Source organism: Macaca nemestrina, chromosome 1 (assembly GCF_043159975.1).
Source record: "Macaca nemestrina isolate mMacNem1 chromosome 1, mMacNem.hap1, whole genome shotgun sequence".
Lineage (NCBI taxonomy): Eukaryota > Metazoa > Chordata > Mammalia > Primates > Cercopithecidae > Macaca > Macaca nemestrina.
In genome coordinates, this window is record NC_092125.1 from 205534751 (window position 1) to 205554297 (window position 19547).

General features: G+C 43.5%; 1 protein-coding gene across 20 annotated transcripts in view; it reads right to left on the reverse strand.

Moving 5' to 3' along the window:
- Positions 1-19547, reverse strand: part of LOC105494564 (phosphatase and actin regulator 4) — a 145332-nt gene that overhangs the window by 32330 nt on the left and 93455 nt on the right. For 6 of the 20 annotated variants that reach the window (XM_071097636.1, XM_071097638.1, XM_071097644.1 and 3 more), the window contains 7 exons: positions 17869-17892; positions 16519-16692; positions 16252-16359; positions 15153-15233; positions 8887-9051; positions 7968-8354; positions 274-871 (listed from right to left, as the gene is read on the reverse strand). In XM_071097636.1, coding sequence (XP_070953737.1) covers positions 274-871; positions 7968-8354; positions 8887-9051; positions 15153-15233; positions 16252-16359; positions 16519-16692; positions 17869-17892 — 1537 coding nt within the window. Of the gene's footprint in view, positions 1-273; positions 872-7967; positions 8355-8886; positions 9052-15152; positions 15234-16251; positions 16360-16518; positions 16693-17483; positions 17835-17864; positions 17893-19547 lie in introns of those variants that run through there. The other 14 variants (XM_071097654.1, XM_071097665.1, XM_071097618.1 and 11 more) reach the window with 7 other exon arrangements.

A 19547-nucleotide genomic window follows, 5' to 3' on the forward strand; every position in this document is an offset into this window, starting at 1 on the left:
AGCCTCCCAAGTAGCTGGGATTACAGGTATGCGCCACCACGCCTGGCTAATTTTTGTTATTTTCATAGAGACAGGGCTTTACTATATTGGCCAGGCTAGTCTTGAACTCCTGACCTCAGGTGATCAATCCATTCGCCTCAGCCTCCCAAAGTGCTGGGCTTACAGGTGTGGGCCACCGTGCCCGGCCCACATTTTCTTTCTATGAGTAATTTTTTCCAAGCAGGGCTATCTAGAGTAAAGGAGAAACAAGAGGCAAGCTTCAAAGGCACTTACACTTTCAGCATTTCAATAGTGATGGGAAGAGACCTGGTCCGACCCAGCGTACTGCTGTCCTCAGAAAAGCCGTCACTGGTTTCAAAGAGCAACGAGTGAGCTCTGTGAGAACCCTCCAGAGGAGGAGTCATGGGAAGTGGGCTGGTGAGGGCCTGCTGGATTCGAATATGCAGTGGGAGTGGAGGCAACCTAGAGGGTATATGGGGCTCCCCAAAGTTCTGGTCCAATATCCTCTTGGGGACTTCCTTTTTCTGATCTTCCTGCTGGGGAATCTCCTGGTGTAGATCTATGGATGGTGGAAACTCAATTTCTGGCACAACTTTAAAAGTCTTAGCAGAGAATGGAGGGGTGCGTGGAGGCTCTGGAGGTATATGAGCAGGCAGTGGGGGGGACGGAGAGCGAGGTGAGATCATTGATAGCAGTTCTGAGCCCATAGAACATGTGCTCTTCTCTCTTTCATCACTTGGTGTTTTTGTGGTGATGGCAGCAGCAGACTCCAAGGTGGGTACTGAGGTCGATGGAATGCCTCTCTTAGGTGGTAAGGGTGGGGACGGTTTTGATAACAATGTACCACTGTTTATTGCTTGGGACAGTTCAGCTGGAAAAGAGAGAGCAACACATCAATTTCACATGACTTTCCAATGCTTTGAAGGACTGGCCCAGGGCCTAGAATTAAAGTTGAGTTCAGTTTTAATCTTTCAAGCAAGTTAAATAATTTCATAGTTTTGCCATTCCCTACATATTTTATCCTGAAACGAAGTTTATATTTATTCAAATAGAAGGCCTAATAAATGTACAGAGGTGTAGGAAGACTGATGAGTAGCTTACTTCATTGCTATGGCAACAGATATGACAATTTTTTTTTTTTTTTGAGACAGGGTCTCACTCTCTCACCCAGACTGGAGTGCAGTGCGCACGATCTCGGTTTACCGCAACCTCTGCCTCCCAGGCTCAAGTGATTCTCCTGCCTCAGCCTACCAAGTAGCTGAGATTACAGGCACATGCCACTATGGCCCGGCTAATTTTTGTATTTTTAGTAGAGATGGGGTTTCACCATGTTGGCCAGGTTGGTCTCAAACTCCTGACCTCAAATGATCCACCTGCCTTGGCCTCTCAAAGTGTTGGGATTACAGGCGTGAGCCACGGCACCTGGCTGACAACTTTTTGTAATTTGATCTTTGTGTAGTTAATATGAATAGAGACAAAAACATCCAACAAAAAGTTATTTTGTGGCTGGGCACGGTGGCTCACGCCTGTAATCCCAATACTTTGGGAGGCCAAGGTGGGCAGATTACTTGAGGTCAGGAGTTCAAGACCAGCCTGGCCAACATGATGAAACCCCGTCTACTTAAAAAACAAAAACAACAACAAAAAAAACCCCAAAATTAGCTAGGTGTAGTGGCAGGCACCTGTAATCCCAGCTACTCGGGAGAGGTTGAGGTACGAGAATCTCTTGAACCTGGGAGGCAGAGGCTGCAGTGAGCCAAGGTCACGCCACCGCATTCCAGGCTGGACAGCACAAGATTCTGACTCAAAAAAAAAAAAAAAAAAAAAAAAAAAGATTATTTTGTATAACAGTACTCCATTAAAAAATTTAAACATTCAGATAGCATAAAATAAGTATTAGTGGGTATTGTTACCATATCCTGATAATGATATCTCAATATCTCAGCTGTGTTATAAAACTATCAATACTGACATCTTGAATTTTTATAGCAATTGCAAAGTCCTTTGAATAAATCAGTGTTTTCTGTCCTTGAAGTCATATTCTCCTTCTACCACCTGAGGTGACAGGGGAAACAAGATAGCATCTTTACCATTTTTCAGAAGGAAAAAGCGAGGCCACAGAAGTTAGGTGACTTTGCCCAAGATCATACTACAAACTGGCATGGACTCAGCTAGTATCCAGGTCTCTGACTATTTGACTGCATCTTACTGTCTCTATTTATTACTTTTTTTATTTTACTTTTTTTGAGACAGAGTCTCACTCTGTCGCCCAGGCTGGAGTGCAGTGGCACGATCTCGGCTCACTGCAAGCTCTGCCTCCTGGGTTCACGCCATTCTCCTGCCTCAGCCTCCCGAGTAGCTGGGATTACAGGTGCCTGCCACCAAGCCCAGCTAATTTTTTTTTGTATTTTTAGTAGAGATGGGGTTTCACTGTGTTAGCCAGGATGGTCTCAATCTCCTGACCTCGTGATCTGCCCACCTTGGCCTCCCAAAGTGCTGGGATTACAGGTGTGAGCCACCGCGCCCGGCCTACTGTCTCTAATTTTTATTACTGTGTACACCTCTTATGTTCCCTTTGCACCTCAGCTTCCCATGTTCACTCTCCACTACATGATGGGCTCCTTGATGGCAGGGCAACCTTGTCTCCATCAACGTATCATCCACAAGGCTGTGCACAGTACCTGGCATCTAGTGGACCCTCAATATATGCTTATGAGATGAGAAGCCCTCACCCTGTATCATGACAGTATATATTCCTATGATTTCACCAAAGCCCACAATGACTCAGCAAAGGTGTTGTTGTTTCAGCAAAATTCCTTTGGAGGGCTGCAGAAGACCTGTAAAAGTGGATCATTAGATCACACAGGAGCAAAACTGGTAAAATAATTAGAGTAGTCATTTTTTCCCTGCTGAAAGCAAAAAAAAAAAAAAAAAAAAAGTAGTTCTTTTGATCACCAACCTGTAACCTACTCAAACCCTTTATTTTTATTTTCATCCCATTCAGTATTCTCAAATGGTCTCAAAAACTTCCCTTAAATAAAACTGTATTTGTCCTAAATCCCAAAAATTGGAGACGTTCAAAGTAAAAGGCTAGCTAATTATTTTTTTCTTTTTTGAGACGGAGTTTCGCTCTTGCTGCCCAGGCTGGAGTGCAATGGCACCATCTCAGTTAACCACAACGTCTACCTCCTAGGTTCAAGTGATTCTCCTACCTGAGCCTCCCAAGTAGCTGGGATTATAGGCATGCGCCACCAGGCCCGGCTAATTTTTTGTATTTTTAGTAGAGACAGGTTTCTCTGTTGGTCAGGCTGGTCTTGAACTCCCGACCCCAGGTGATCCACCCACCTCGGCCTCCCAAAGTGCTGGGATTACAGGTGTGTGCCACTGTGCCCGGCCAAGGCTAGCTAATTTTGTAATTCTTCTTTTTTCTTCTGAAACAAGGTTTCCCTCTGTTGCCCAGGCTGGAGTGCAGTGGCATGAATAATAGCTCACTGTAGCCCCGATCTCCTGGGTTGAAGTGATCCTCTTGCTACAGCCTCCCAAGTAGCTAGGACTACAGGTCGATGCCACCATGCTTGGCTAAATTGTAATTTTTAGTAGAGACAAGGTCTCGGTATGCTGCCCAGGCTGGTCTTGAGCTCCTGGGCTCCAGTGATAGGCCCACCTCAGCCTCCCAAAGTGCTGGGATTATGGATGTGAGCCACCACACCCAGCTTCTTTTCTTTTTCTTTTTTATTTATTTATTTTTGAGACGGAGTCTCGCTGTGTCGCCCAGGCTGGGGTGCAGTGGTGCGATCTCGGCTCACTGCAAGCTCCGCCTCCTGGGTTCACGCCATTCTCCTGCCTCAGCCTCCGAGTAGCTGGGACTACAGGCGCCCGCCACCACCCCCGGCTAGTTTTTTGTATTTTTAGTAGAGACAGGGTTTCACCATGTTAGCCAGGGATGGTCTCGATCTCCTGACCTCGTGATCCACCCGCCTCGGCCTCCCAAAGTGCTGGGATTACAGGCTTGAGCCACCGCGCCCGGCCTTTCTTTTTCTTTTTAAATTAAATTATTTTAGACAGGGTCTCACTGTGTCACTGGAGTGCAGTGGCGCAGTCACGGCTCACTTCAGTTTTAACCTCCCTGGGCTCAGGTGATCCTCCTACCTCAGCCTCCCAAGTAGCTGGGACTATAGACATGTGCCACCATGCCCAGCTAATTTTTTGGGGGTTACTTTTTGTAGAGATAGGTTTCTCCACATTGTCTAGGCTGGTCTCAAACATTCTACCTGCCTCAGCCTCCCAAAGTGTTGGTACTACAGGTGTGAGCCAACCAGCCGTACCCAGCCTTTTTTTTTTTTTTTAGAGACAGGATGTCGCTCTGTTACCCAGGCTGGAGTGCAGTAGTGTAATCATAACTCACTGCAGCCTTGAACTCCTGTGCTTACCCAGTCCTCTTACTTCAACCTCCCAAGTAGCTAGAATTACAGGCACATGTCACCATGCCCAGCTAATTTTTAAATATTTTATAGAGATGGGGTCTTGCTACGTTGCTCAGGCTGGTCTTGAACTCCTGGCCTCAAGTGATCTTTCCACCTCGGCCTCCCCAAATGCTGGGATTATAGGCATGAGCCACCGTGCCTGGCCTAATTTTATAATGTTTTAATGTCACTCATTATAAATACTTTCTTTCTTTCTTTTTTTTTTTTTTTGAGACAGAGTCTCGCTCTGTTGCCTAGGTTGGAGTACAGTGGTGCAGTTTTGGCTCAATGCAACCACCACTTCCCGGGTTCAAGCGACTCTCCTGCCTCAGCCTCCTGAGTAGCTGGGATTACAGGCATGCACCACCATGCCCAGATCATTTTTTGTAGTTTTAGTAGAGACGGGGTTTCACCATGTTGCCTAGGCTGGTCTCAAACTCTGGGCCTCAAGCGATCTGCCCTCCTTGGTCTCTCAAAGTGCTGGGATTACAGGCGTGAGCCACCGTGCCTGGGCCCATTAATAAATTTTTAAAAAGGCTTTCTAGAAAAACACTTCATACACACACAAAAAGATTCTAAAAATATGAATTTTAGGAGCAGTGAAAGATATATTTTTGGAAAGATTGGATTTTTGCTGATTCTCTAAAAACAGCTGTTAGCTATTCCATCTACAACAAAACTCATTCCTGATGAGACCATAAATGAATATTTTTACTTTTGAATTAATAAGATAAATTATATTTGGTAATCTGAGGAAGGCATATATGTTAAGGAAGTAAATTCCGGTACATATACCCTGACAACAGCATCTGGCTGTAGTTTTGTGGAAAAATTCCAGAGTGTTTCTGGGATGGGTAATAATTCTCTTTCACCTGTTCAGCTATTGCTGGTAGTTTTTCCTTAGTCCTAATACTCCATGTTATACCAATGAGAAGACAGTAGTACTTCTGAAGCAATGGTTTCCAAACTTTTGGATTTCAGTGACTAAAACAATAAAAAAAATCTTGATCAACCTTAGATTGTTGGTTTTTTTTTTCTAGTTTTTTTATTGAGGTTGTCATTTTCTAAGATTTCCAAATAAGGCTTGATATTAAGTAAACCATTTATGAACATAATCCTTTTGTGAAAGAAATGGCATTTTAACCCCAAAGGATTACGAAGATTATAATTTTAGAATAAAAGAGAGTCCGTTAAATTAAATCTATTTAGCTTTAAGTAACGCTCTGTGAACTGTTCTATTTTTCTTCTTCTGCTGAGGACCCCTCATGGACTAATACTGATTCCTCAGTTACAAGGTCCTCAGTTACAAGGTCTATTTACCTCAAGCCAAGAATGAGCTCTGCAGTGTAGTCCAGGGTATCATACACAAATGATCATTTTATATGTTGCCTTAATTTGAAAAGGGTGGTATTCCACTGGTCTAGCACAGAGGCTCTCAATGTGTGCTCCCTGGACAGCAACATCAGTATCATCTGGGAACCTATTAGAAAGGCAAATTCTCAAGCCCATCTCAGACTTACTAAAATCAGAAACTCTAGGGGAAGCATCCAGCAGTCTGTTATCATAAGCTTTCTAGGTGATCCTGAGGAGAACACCAGTTTGCGAACACTACTGTAAGGAACAGAGGTCTGGACCTGAGAGTTGAAAAGCCTATGTTCAGTTTCTATCTTTCACTAACTACAACCTTTTTTTTTTTTTTTTTGAGATGGAGTTTCGCTCTTGTTGCCCAGGCTGGAGTGCAGTGGCACAATCTCAGCTCACTGCAGTGTCTGCCTCCCGGGTTCAAGCAATTCTCCTGCCTCAGCTTCCCGAGTAGCTGGGATTACAGGTGCCTGCCACCATGCCCAGCTAATTTTTTGTATTTTTAGTGGAGATGGGGTTTCGCCATGTTGGCCAGGCTAGTCTTGAACTCCTGACCTCAGGTGATCTGCTTCCCAAAGTGCTGGGATCACAGGCATGAGTCACCACGCCCGGCTTACAACCTTGAATGAATCACACACAATGTCTTCATGTTCTAATTGCCCTACCTATAGAAAAGATAAAATCGGTTTCCTGCAGCACAAGGTAGTTTTGAAAATAAGCATGTGAAGGCTCCCCAAGTTCCTCACAGATAAGTCAACATGACACTATCCTTCCAAAGTGGTGGTAATAACAACTTCACCCTGTTTTCATCAAGCTACTCCAAACTGTCATACTCATAAAATATTCTAAGCCTGTTTTTCAAGGTTTGAATCACTCCACCCAACTTGGTGATATTAAATATTTAATGAGTATAGTTTTTATTCATTCATTCAATCCTGAACAAGAACTTTAAGCAGTACTAAGCCTAGTATCATTTTTCCTGAAAAAACTATATTTTTATTAGCTTTGAAGCACTCATTAGCTTTCCTCTCCCTTTCTTGAAAATTCTTCTAAGAAACTGTACATTTATATAAAGAAAGTAGACTTAAATAGAACTTTGGGTAAATGCAAAAAATTTACTAAACCCATACAAATTTACTGATTATGTTACCTGCTTTCTCTACCATCACTTATTTTAATATAAGAATAGCATTCTTAACTCTCCCAAGATAAAACATGATTTTCTCAGAACAATTTAAGTAATACCTTCTGCAGTTCCCTATGAAAATAACTATGCCAGACACTGAATCCCAAGTTCCACTGACATCTACAGAATCATCCTTTTATCTACTAGACTCATTTATGCTTATGGAAGGCATAGGTAGTTTTAAGTAGATTAAACAAATTTTCATTTGAAAAGTTTGCCTTGCCCCTTGTGAGCTGAGGCATTATTCTAATTTTTTCACAAGTGCCACAGATAACTCCATGCAGGTGGAATCTGTTATGGTCTTCACATATCCAGTCCAACTATACACACACACATACACACACACACACACACACAAATATAGTGTTTTGGAATCACTGTTTTAGAAAAACAGATTAAATATTAGATTAAAAAGTAGATTAAAACCCCCCAAACTTAAATCTAATCTTAGTGATGTTTACATTTATGGCCATCTGCCTCAGTTTCACGACTTTTTTTGTTTGTTTTTGTTTTTTTGAGACGGAGTCTCTCTCTGTCGCCCAGGCTGGAGTGCACAATCTTGGCTCACTACAACTTCCGCCTCCTGCGTTCAAGCAATTCTCTTGCCTCAGCCTCCCAAGTAGCTGTGACTACAGGCACGTGCCACCACGCCCAGCTAATTTTTTGTATTTTTAGTAGAGACGGGGTTTCACCATGTTAGCCAGGATGGTCTCGATCTCCTGACCTTGTTGTGATCCACCCACCTCGGCCTCCCAAAGTGCTGGGATTACAGGCGTGAGCCACTGCACCCAGCCTATTTTTTCTTAACCTAAGACTTTTCTCCATATTGAGGTCATTCAAAGGGACAAGATATGGAAAATTCTCAGAGACTATCAATATTATACCAGTTATCCAATAAAATAACCATCCAACATCAAACCAAACCCAAAACACCAGAAGCCTAAAGACTTACTTACCAATGACAGGGTTGCTATTTCTGTGAGCTGGTTTAGGGGGAGGGATAGGGGGCTGCTTGGCAGGGACCACATGAGTGAGGCTTAAGGTAGCAGTAGTGTTAGTGCTGGCAGGAGTAGCAGGCAGAATCCTGGGTGCTGGGGAAGGAGTGACAGACAGATTAACAGTCTTTGCGAGGCTTGTGGCAGCAGTGGTGGCAGCGGGTGCTGTGGTGATGGAGGTGGAGATGATGAACCTTGCCATGCCGCCAGAGGAAGTGGCATCCTTTGCTTGACCTTCATTTGCTTCATGAGAAGAGGACAAGGGTCTTTTGGGAGGAAGTAAAGGTTGTTTGGGTACATTCTCAGGAACAGACTCTGCTTCAGAATTAGGCTGGCTTCCAGTTGAGCCTGTGTAATAACATGTATGATATAAAAAGGGAAGAGAGAGTAACAAGAGAGACTGAAAAAGCTAACACATCTATGAATTTATGGCCAATTTCACCAATTAATTTATAGATTAGCTCATAGGTTACCGTTCTCGATGCCTCCCAACCTCCCCATACTTAGGAAATGTCAGTAAGAAAGGCTCAGTAAGAGATGCTCATTGTGGTAGTGATTCTTCACACGAGGGCTAGGCTACTGGAGGAGAGCCACAACAAAATTCCTTGGGTGAAAGAAGTGGAATGTGTAGCTGGAAAAAATCCTATAGGTATCTGATACTAAACATCCTCTTCCCTTCTTGAGGATCACAAATTTGGTATTTTGTGAATAAAAGTGGAGCAGGGGAGGAAATTCCCCTTAAAGTTGCTAATTAAGGTATTGCTAAAGGAGAATGTAATTCTCTCTAGATTTTACTTTTCCCTATTCTCTTGCAAACTCCTTATGTAACGGAGAATAACTGGCTCATGGCTCTTAAACTCAAAAATCCAGAGTTTCTTACCTAGTCGTTTCTTTAGGTCCTCTTCTGGAATAGCTTTCCTAAGACTTGCTAATCTTACTGGCTCTTCCTCTACTTGGACTGGACTAGATGATGTAGCATTCCCTACAGGGGTGGTATGGCCATTCTTTAACATGGCATGGCTTGGCTTTCCTGGATCCTCACCACCTGCAAGGTGAAAGAAGAGTACAAAGTGATGAAGTTGGCATGAACAGATAGAAGAGTTAGTAATTTCTTTTCTTCTTTTTCTCTCTTTTTAAAATTGAGACAGGGTCTCACTATGTTGCCCAGGCTGGTCTTGAACTCCTGGGCTCAAGCAATCTGCCCGCCTTGGCCTCCCAAAATGCTAGGATGAATGGCATGAACCACTGCACCTGGCCAGAGTTGGTGATTTGAGACAGGGTCTCACAGACCAGGCTGGAGTGCAGTGGCATGATTTTGGCTCACTGCAGCCTCTGCCTCCCAGGCTGAAGTGATCTTCCTGCTTCAGCCTCCCAAATGGCTGGGACCACAGGTGTGTGCCTCCACACCCAGCTAATTTTTTTTATTTTTGATGGAGATAGGGTCTCACTATGTTGCCTAGGCTGGTATCGAACTCCTGGGCTCAAGTGATCCACCCGCCTCGGCCTCCAAAAGTGCTGGGATTATAGGTGTGGGCCATAGCACCTGGACCAGAGTTGGTAATTTCTTTTTTTTTTTTTTTGAGATGGAGTCTCGCTCTGCCGCCTAGGCTGGAGTGCAATGGCACAATCTTGGCTCACTGTAAGCTCTGCCTCCTAGGTTCATGCCACTCTCCTGCCTCAGCCCCGAGTAGCTAGGACTACAGGCGCCTGCTACCACACCTGGCTAATTTTTTGTATTTTTTAGTGGAGACGGGGTTTCACCGTGTTAGCCAGGATGGTCTCGATCTCCTGACCTTGTGGTCCGCCTGCCTCGGCCTCCCAAAGTGCTGGGATTACAGGCGTGAGCCACTGCGCCCAGCCCAGGGTTGGTGATTTCTAAACTTTCTTATCTTCTTTCCCCCATCTTCCTGTTTTAGTTTATTATTGAGATCTAGATTATCTGGATGCTTAAACAGAAATAAGTAATTTCTTTTTCCAATACATGTTTGATAGGCTATCATGTGCCAAGTATGTTGTTATATGAATAAGACCAATAAAACCCAGGCGCAGTGTCTCACCTGTAATCTCAGCACTTTGGGAGGCTGAGGCAGGTGGATCACCTGAGGTCAAGAGTTCGAGATCAGGCCGGGCGCGGTGGCTCAAGCCTGTAATCCCAGCACTTTGGGAGGCCAAGGCGGGTGGATCACGAGGTCAGGAGATCGAGACTATCCTGGCTAACATGGTGAAACCCCGTCTCTACTAAAAATACAAAAAACTAGCCGGGCGTGGTGGCGGGTGCCTGTAGTCTCAGCTACTTGGGAGGCTGAGGCGGGAGAATGGCGTGAACCCGGGAGGCGGAGCTTGCAGTGAGCCGAGATCACGCCACTGCACTCCAGCCTGGGAGACACAGCGAGACTCCGTCTCAAAAAAAAAAAAAAAAAAAAAAAAAAAAGAGTTCGAGATCAGCCTGGCTAACATGATGAAACCTTGTCTCTACTAAAAATACAAAAATTAGCCAGGTATGGTGGCAGGTGCCTGTAATCCCAGCTACTCAGGAGGCTGAGGCAGGAGAATCAATTGAACCCAGGAGGCAGAGGTTGCAATAAGCCAAGATTGCATCATTGCACTCCAGCCTGGGCAACAGAGCAAAACTTCCAACTCAAAGGAAAAAAAAAAAAAAAAAAAGACAGATGAATAGGGCAAACTTATTATATATAAGTAACTACAATGTTAAATGTCAAGAGCTCTAATTAGTGAAGTACTGTGGTAGGAATGAAGAATAAATCATTCTCCTGGAGTAAGAACAGAGTTAGGAAGGCATCACAGAAAGTATCTGAGCTGGAGTTGAGATGGTCTTGCTATGTTACCAGGATGGGTCTTGAACTCCTGGGCTCAAGCAATCCTCCTCTCTCAGACTCCCTATTAGATGGGACTATGGCACACACCACCATGCCTTGCTTTTAACTGGATCGTGAAGGAGTAGGAGCCTACCATACTGAATAAAGTCAGTCTGTTTGGAAGAAGCATAGCATGTATAAAGGTGTGAAGTTATTCAACATGTTTGGGGCACTGGCAACTAGTTTGGTCTGGCAGGAGAATAGATTCACATAAGAAATGGTTATGGGGGGCCGGGTGCAGTGGCTCACACCTGTAATCCCAACACTTTGGGAGGCCGAGGCGGGTGGATCACCTGAGGTCAGGAGTTTGAGACCAGCCTCGCCAATACAGTGAAACCCTGTCTCTACTAAAAATACAAAAATTAGTTGGGTGTGGTGGCAGGCACCTGTAATCCCAGCTACTCGGGAGGTGAGGCAATAGACTCCATCTCAAAAAAAAAAAAAAAAAAAAGAAATGGTTATGGGCTGGGCACAGCGGTGCTCATGCCTATAATCCCAACAATTTGGGAGGCTGAGGTGGGAGGATTGCTTGAGCCCAAGAGTTTGAGATCAGCCTGCGAAACATAGTGAGACCCTGTCTCTACGAAAAAGTAAAAAAACTAGCTGGGTGTGATGGCACGCACCTAGTCCCAGCTAACTGGGAGGCTAAGGTGGGAGGACTGTCTGAACCCAGGAGGTCAAGGGTGCAGTAAGCTATGATCAGACCTCTGGTCTCTAGCCTGGGTGACAGAGTGATATCTAGCATTATTCTTCATGAAGTTCCAATAAGAGGTGGAGTGTGGGCTCAAAGTAATGAAGATTCTAAGGCAAGTGAAAAGGTACTTCAAAAGCCAAAGTAATCTGACAACTACTTTTTACTTTTAAAACAGGGTGGTGGTAAGATGACAACAACTATACAAAAATAGTAAGTTACTGCCCATGTTTAACAAAAACAAGATTTTCTAGAATATCGAAGCAATGATTTCAAAGCCAACAAAGACTGCTCTTCGTGAAAACAACATAATCAAAGTTTAAGACGGTGTTAATTAGTTTCTACTCAGTACACACTAGTAAAATACATGTAAAACTGATCAGTTATCTCAAGTTACTTAATCAGGGATGTCTACTTTGCAGTATCATTTCTTATATGAAATACAGAGGGTTCTGCAATGTTAATGAAGTGCAGTAGTACTGTGGGGCTTTAACATCATTGAATGTTCTCCCTAAACCCAGAAAATCAATTAAAATCTATTAAGTATTTTATAGTATAGTCAAGTTAGCACTACAATCAAGCCAAAAGCCACCTTTAAAAAAAACAAAAAAAAACAACAAAAACAGGGTCTCACTCTGTCGCCCAGGCTGGAGTGCAGTGGTACAATACATACTTACTGCAGCCTTTCATCTCCTGGGCTCAAGCCTTCCTCCATCTTTTGGGCTCAGGTAGCTAGGACTACAGGCCTGCAATACCATACCTGGTTAATTAAAAAAATTTTTTTATAGAGATGAGGTCTCACTATGTGGCTCAGGCTGGTCTTGAACTACTGAGTTCAAGGGATCCTCCCACACTGGCCTCCGAAAGTGCTGGGATTACAGCATGAGCCACCATGCCTGGCCAAACAAAGGCCCCCTTTAAGTATGAAGAGGACTTCAAGGTTCAAACACTATCTTTGGTCTAAAATGCAGATCTATAAGCCAGCATGAGGCCCATCCCTGTTTTTAGATACAGAATAAAGCTTAGGTCCGTTATCTGGTTGGCAGAGTGGCATCTTGTCCAATGGCTGCAACTTGTTTATTAATTGGGCCTTTGAACGTGTAGGCTAAAAACAACTTGGATTAGGAGCTAATAGAAAGTGTAGGGCAAAAGATCGTTGGGCGTAGTGGCTCATGCCTGTAATCCCAGAACTTTGGGAGGCCGAGGCAGGTGGATCACTTGAGCTCAGGAGTTTGAGACCAGCCTGGCCAACATGGTGAAACCCCGTCTCAACTAAAAATACAAAAATTAGCTGGGCGTGGTGATGCATGCCTACAATTTCAGCTACTTGGGAGGCTGAGGAAGGAGAATTGCTTGAACCCAGGAGGCAGAGGTTGCCATGAGTATAGGGCAAAAGAGATTGAAGATGAAAAACAAGAAATAAGTAATGTATGTGGTTTATGATAAGTGAGCAAGAAAGGTGAAAAGAAAGGCCATGGAAAGTGGAATGGCTGTATCAAAAAAGCAAGGGCCAGGCCAAGTGTGGTGGCTCACGCCTGTAATCCCAGCACTTGGGGAGGCTGAGGTGGGTGGATCACTTGAGGTCAGGAGTTCAAGACCAGCCTGGCCAACATGGTGAAACCCCGTCTCTACTAAAAATACAAAAATTAGCCAGGTATGGTGGCAGGTGCCTGTAATCCCAGCTCCTCGGGAGGCTGAGGCTGGAAAATTGCTTGAACCCAGGACATGGAGGTTGCAGTGAGCCAAGATCACGCCACTGTACTCCAGCCTGGGAGACAGAGTGAGACTGTCTCAAAAAAGAAAGCAAACCAAGGGCCACAGAGGTGCTACAGTGGAATCATTATAATAGTATGTAACTACCTAAATACTGAGAAGATTTTGTGTCCTAATGTAAAAAACAAATAGAGTTATGTAAAACAAAAGTTACACATGCTCATAACTAATCACATACAAAAAAAAAAAAAAAAAAAAAAGGAAAGAAACTATCCCATAGTGCCTGGGCACAGCACCTTACGCCTGTAATCCCAGCACTTTGGGAGGCTAAGGCAGGAGGACTGCTTGTGCTGCCCAGGAGTTTGAGACTGGTCTGGGCAACATAGGGAGACCCTGTCTCAATTAAAAAAAAAAAAAACAAAAAAAACCCACTCAAGTTCCCACTTCAACTTCAGAGGTAATCAATTGTAATAATATTTCAAATTGCTCTGTCAAGCTTATTTTCTCTGGTTAGTTTTTATACAGTTGAGATAATAAATCTTCAATACATACAATTTAATTTTTTGAATAGGCAATATATTCACATGGTTTAAAGCCCAAAAAGTATACAGTAATACTCCATCTGTTTGGTTCCTTTCCCCTATTCTTCAAAGCATGCGATTTTTTTTTTTTTTAGGAGTCTTGCTCTGTTGCCCAGGTTGGAGTGCAGTGGCACCATCTCAGCTCACTGCAACCTCTGCCTCCTGAGTTCGAGTGATTCTCCTGCCTCAGCCTTCCAAGTAGCTGGAACTACAGGTGTCTGCTACTATGCCCTCTTAATTTTTTGTATTTTTAGTAGAGGCGGGGTTTCACCATGTTGGCCAGGCTGGTCTCAAACTCCTGACTTTAAGTGTTCTGCCTGCGTCAGCCTCCCAAAGTGCTGGGATTACAGGCGTGAGCCACCATGCCTGGCCAGTATACAATATGTTTTTAAAACTTGGCTTTCAGATTTTGCCTCATGCAATATAACTCAAATGAAGAGAAATGAGATGCAACCAATGTACTATACTTTTACATTTACAATAACTTGCTTCATAGAGTCACACACTGAAGAAAGTCTTGACATTATTTTTGTTTTGTTTTTTTGTTTTGACATTATTAAACAAATAATGAGTATGGACTGGTGCAATGATGGGCATGGGTACAAATGTGTTCAAAAAAGAAAATGAGCTGGGCACAGTGGTTCAAGCCTGTAATCCCAGCACTTTGGGAAGCCAAGGTGGGTAGAACACCTGAGACCAGGAGTTCGAGACCAGCCTGGCCAACTTGGTGAAACACCATTTCTACTAAAAATACAAAAATTAGCCAGGCACAGTGGCTCACGCCTGTAATCCCAGAACTTTGGGAGGCTGAGGCGGGTGGATCACCTGAGGTTAGGAGTTCAAGACCAGCCTGACCAACATGGTGAAACCCCATCTCTACTAAAAAGACAGAAGTTAGCTGGGGGTGGTGGCAGGTGCCTGTAATCCCAGCTACTTGGGAGGCTGAGGCACGAGAATTGCTTGAACCCAGGAGGCAGAAGTTGCAGTGAGCCGAGGCTGCACCACTGCACTCCAGCCTGGGCAACAGAGCGAGACTCTGTCTCAAGGGGAAAAAAAAAAAAAGACACACAATACTGCAGCTGGCACAAAGTTGAGGATGTACAAAGAGGAAAGGAATGTTTGCCCCAAGGAAGGAAGGGTGAACTTTTTTGTTGTTTTTTAAAGGCCACCCTCCAACCCAAAAATAGCAATACAAAAGAAAGAAAGAAAATTCAAATACCTAGTCAGACCCAATGAAAGACCAAGTGCACAGATACAGGCATATGCTATTCATTTGTAAACTCACCTTGCTCAGGGTCTTCCAACAAAACCCCTCTTTTAACCAGCTCTTCTCTTGGTTTTCGCATAGATATTTTCCGTTCTAAAACTAACATTAAATTGGAAAATGGCACTCAGAAATGTGATAGTTGAAAGTCAACCTTACACTTAACATTCTAATTCTACAGGTAAAAGAATAAAGTAGTTTAAGTTTATATTCTCAGGAAAGAAAATAACTAGTAGACTAACTTCAAATTTATTTGTTTTTTTAATTTATTTATTTATTTATTTTTTTTGAGACGGAGTCTCGCTCTGTCGCCGGGGCTGGAGCGCAGTGGCCGGATCTCAGCTCACTGCAAGCTCCGCCTCCCGGGTTTACGCCATTCTCCTGCCTCAGCCTCCTGTGTAGCTGGGACTACAGGCGCCCGCCACCTCGCCCGGCTAGTTTTTTTGTATTTTTTTAGTAGAGACGGGGTTTCACCGTGTTCGCCAGGATGGTCTCGATCTCCTGACCTCGTGATCCGCCCGTCTCGGCCTCCCAAAGTGCTGGGATTACAGGCTTGAGCCACCGCGCCCGGCCCTAACTTCAAATTTAAAATCTTAAATTTCTTTTATAACCTGTGCTATCAGGAAAGCATCACTTCCAAAAAACTAGCCTTACATAATTGTAACTTAAGAGAAAATTTCATTAGTAAGTTATTTATGGATGAACTTTGTGTGGATGGGCAGAGTAGGAAAAAAAATAAGCATTTTATTTATGTATGTATTAATTCATTTAATCATTTTCTTCACCAAGTTCTGATGGAAAGAAGCATCTTAGATTTGCTACAGTTCAGGAATTCCATTCACCACTCAATAGATACGTATATCCCATCAAAATACAAACCTGGGGATGAGGGTATACAATATTAGGTTTAGTAAATGACCATTTTGATGTTTAATTCTAAAAGATTAAACTCTGGCCAGCCACAGTGGCTCACGCTTGTAATCCCAGCACTTTGGAAGGCTGAGGTGGGAGCATCGCTTGAGCCCAGGAGTTCAAGACCAGCCTGGGAAACATAAGGAGACCCCGTCTCTACAAAATATTTAAAAATTAACTGGGCACAGTAGCTCATGCTTGTACTTACAGCTACTTGGGAGGCTGAGGCAGGAGGATTGCATGAGCCCAGGAGGTTGAATATTCAGTGAGCTGTGACTGCGCCACTGTACTCCAGCCTGGGCAACAGAGGGAGATCCTGTCTCACCAAAAAAAAAAAAAAAAAAGAAAAGAATAAAAGATTAAACACCCTCTTCAAATAGAGGACTACAGAAACTCGGTAAGATAAGGAAAAATTAAATACTTCTAACATAGAGAACTCTAACTCAGAACACACATTTAACCCTTAATATCTCACCTTCTGAAGTCTCTTTAAATTTATCACTACTTTTTTTTTTCCTCCATTTCCAGGGCTTGAAGATCTTGCCAAAGCCTGAGAACTTGCTCTTCCTTTTGGTAGGAGGTGTTGTGTCTCCTGCTTCCACACTGTCCATGACCATGCCTGGCTCTGTAGCGGGCTGATCTGCTTCCTCTGTTACATGGAGAGAAGAGAGGGAAGGAAGCAAATGTATTATTTCAGCATAATCATTAAAATGCCCCTTCCCCTCTCTTCCTGTGGTAGTTGGAAAGGATCGGAGCAATGATAAACAATCATGCAGACAGAGAGACTCCTGGACATCACATGGACACCAAATATCAAAATCCATTAACAGATAAATTACTAAGGAGGAAAAGGAACCAAACCAAGCTGACATCATTTTTAGGACAAAATCTGGTGCAATGATCAGAGCCAGCTCAAAATCTTTTAAAGGTGCATGTATACAAAATGTGGATGTCTTACCAAATGCATGAGATCTTGCCTTACTGAGGCAGGGAATTCCAACCTCATTAGTAAGTGAGTCATTTTCTCTATTAAACATTGCCCTTTCCCTGACCTTTTCAGGATATAAATAGTTCAGGGAGAGTTAACACATTAATTGTTAATACCTTACTTATATCTGCTCATCAAATTATTTTCTCCCTTCACAAAAAGGACCCTAGGTACTGGGAGGTGCAGAAGCATTAGAAAGTGGGTGCATTAAATTGGAGCAAAATATTTTCAGAAAGTAGAGGTGAGATTCCAATTTGCCTACCATAGTAGTGCTTTAGAGACTATTATAGGCTAGGCACAGTGGCTCATTTCTGTAATCCCAGCACTTTGGGAGGCTGAAGCAGGTAGATCGCTTAAGCTCAGAAGCTTGAGACCAACTAGGGCAATAAGGTGAAACCCTGTCTCTACAACAAATACAAAAACAAAAATTAGCCGGGCATGGTGGTGTGCACCTGTAGTCCCAACTACTCAGGAGGCTGAGGTGGGAGAATGACTTGAGCCCGGGAGGTCAATGCTGCAGTGGGCCGTGATTACGCCACTGTACTCCAGCCTGGGCAATAGAGTGAGAGCCTGTCTCAAAAACAAAAACAAAAATAATAATAATATTAAGGATTTGACACAAAACATAACTGACATGATACATGTGCAGAATTGAAATAAAGGCCATGAACCCCTCATAATGACCACACATGCAGGGTTTAGTTAGTTTTAATGGCAGAGAAAGGAGAGCCAAGGCAGGGCCAAGAATTTAAAGAAAAAAAAAAAATAATAAACCCAGCAGGAAAAGCAACAAAAAAAAGCAGGAAGGTACACAATGCAGCTTTGCACTCCACCTACTGTTCCAAGGTTCTCTGGAGAAGTCTAGAGAGGAAGAAAAAAAGAGTCATGTGGAAAAACCATCCTGAAATTAAAGTGGAACCTCTATTTTGTAGAAATACATCAAGGAACAGCATATGATAAGCTAACATGTTGACTGCAAACAATTTCACATCTGAAGCAAATCACACTTTTGGAGGAGGGTAAAAAGATCATAATAATCACTAAAAAATCTTTTAAAAAAATTTATTATTATTATTTTAGAAACAGGGTCTCACTCTGTTGCCCAGGCAGAAGCACAGTGGTGTAATCATAGCTCACTGCAGCCTAAAATTCCTGATCTCAAATGATCCTCCTGCCTCAGCCTCCTGAGTAACCAGGACTATAGGCAAGTACCATCATGCCTGGCTAATTAGAAAGTTTTTTTTTTTGTAGAGAGAGGGTCTCAAATGCCTGGTCTCAAGAAATCCTCCCTGCTTGGCCTCCCAAAGCACTGGGATTAAAGGTGTGTATCACCACACCTGGCCCCTCTTTTAAAACTAGATATTTTCTTTTTTTTTTTTTTTTGAGACGGAGTCTCGCTCTGTCGCCCAGGCTGGAGTGCAGTGGCGCAATCTCGGCTCACTGCAAGCTCCGCCTCCTGGGCTTACGCCATTCTCCTGCCTCAGCCTCCCGAGTAGCTGGGATTACAGGCGACCGCCAACTCACCCGGCTAGTTTTTTGTATTTTTTAGTAGAGACGGGGTTTCACCGTGTTAGCCAGGATGGTCTCGATCTCCTGACCTCGTGATCCACCCGTCTCGGCCTCCCAAAGTGCTGGGATTACAGGCTTGAGCCACCGCGCCCGGCCAAAACTAGATATTTTCAAAAAAGAAAATACACAACCAACAGGATTACATTTTTAAAAGAAACAACTGGCAAATTCAATCTTTTTTTCAGTTGATTGATGGAGGTCTAGGGAAGTTTTTCAGTAAAGGTTAGATTTATACAATCGTAATTACCACAGTAAATGCAATGATGACTACTGATGCATTAGTTTGCTATACCCAGAAGACTTAGGCAAAATAGAGTCCTCATTACTAAAGGGCAAAAGATGGAAATGATAAGAGGACAGTGACTCTTCCTAGTTGCATGTCTTATTCAAGGACATTCTGGATCTCAATTGCTTTAACACTTTACATGAAATACAATAGAATCTGATTCTCTCTCTCTCTCTCTCTCTCTCTCTCTCTCTCTCTCTCTCTAATTATTTTAGAGACAGGGTTTTGTTCTGTTGCCCAGCATGGAGTGCAGTGACACAATCACAGCTCACTGTGGCCTTCAACTCTAGGACTCAAGTAATACTCTGCCTCAGCCTCCTGAGTAGCTGAGATTACAGGCAAATACTTGAAATTATGAGAATGTCTCAGATTACAGACACTGGCTACGACATCTGGCTTCTCCTCTTTTTTAGGTAAAGACAGACCAGCCTGGGGAACATGAAGAAACCCTATCTCTTAAAAAAAAAAAAAAAAAAAAGGCTGGGTGTGGTGGCTCAAGCCTGTAATCCCAGCACTCTGGGAGGCCGAGACAGGCGGATCACGAGGTCAGGAGATCGAGACCATCCTGGCTAACACAGTGAAGCCCCATCTCTACTAAAAACTACAAAAAACTAGCCGGGCGAGGTGGCAGGTGCCTGTAGTCCCAGCTACTCGGGAGGCT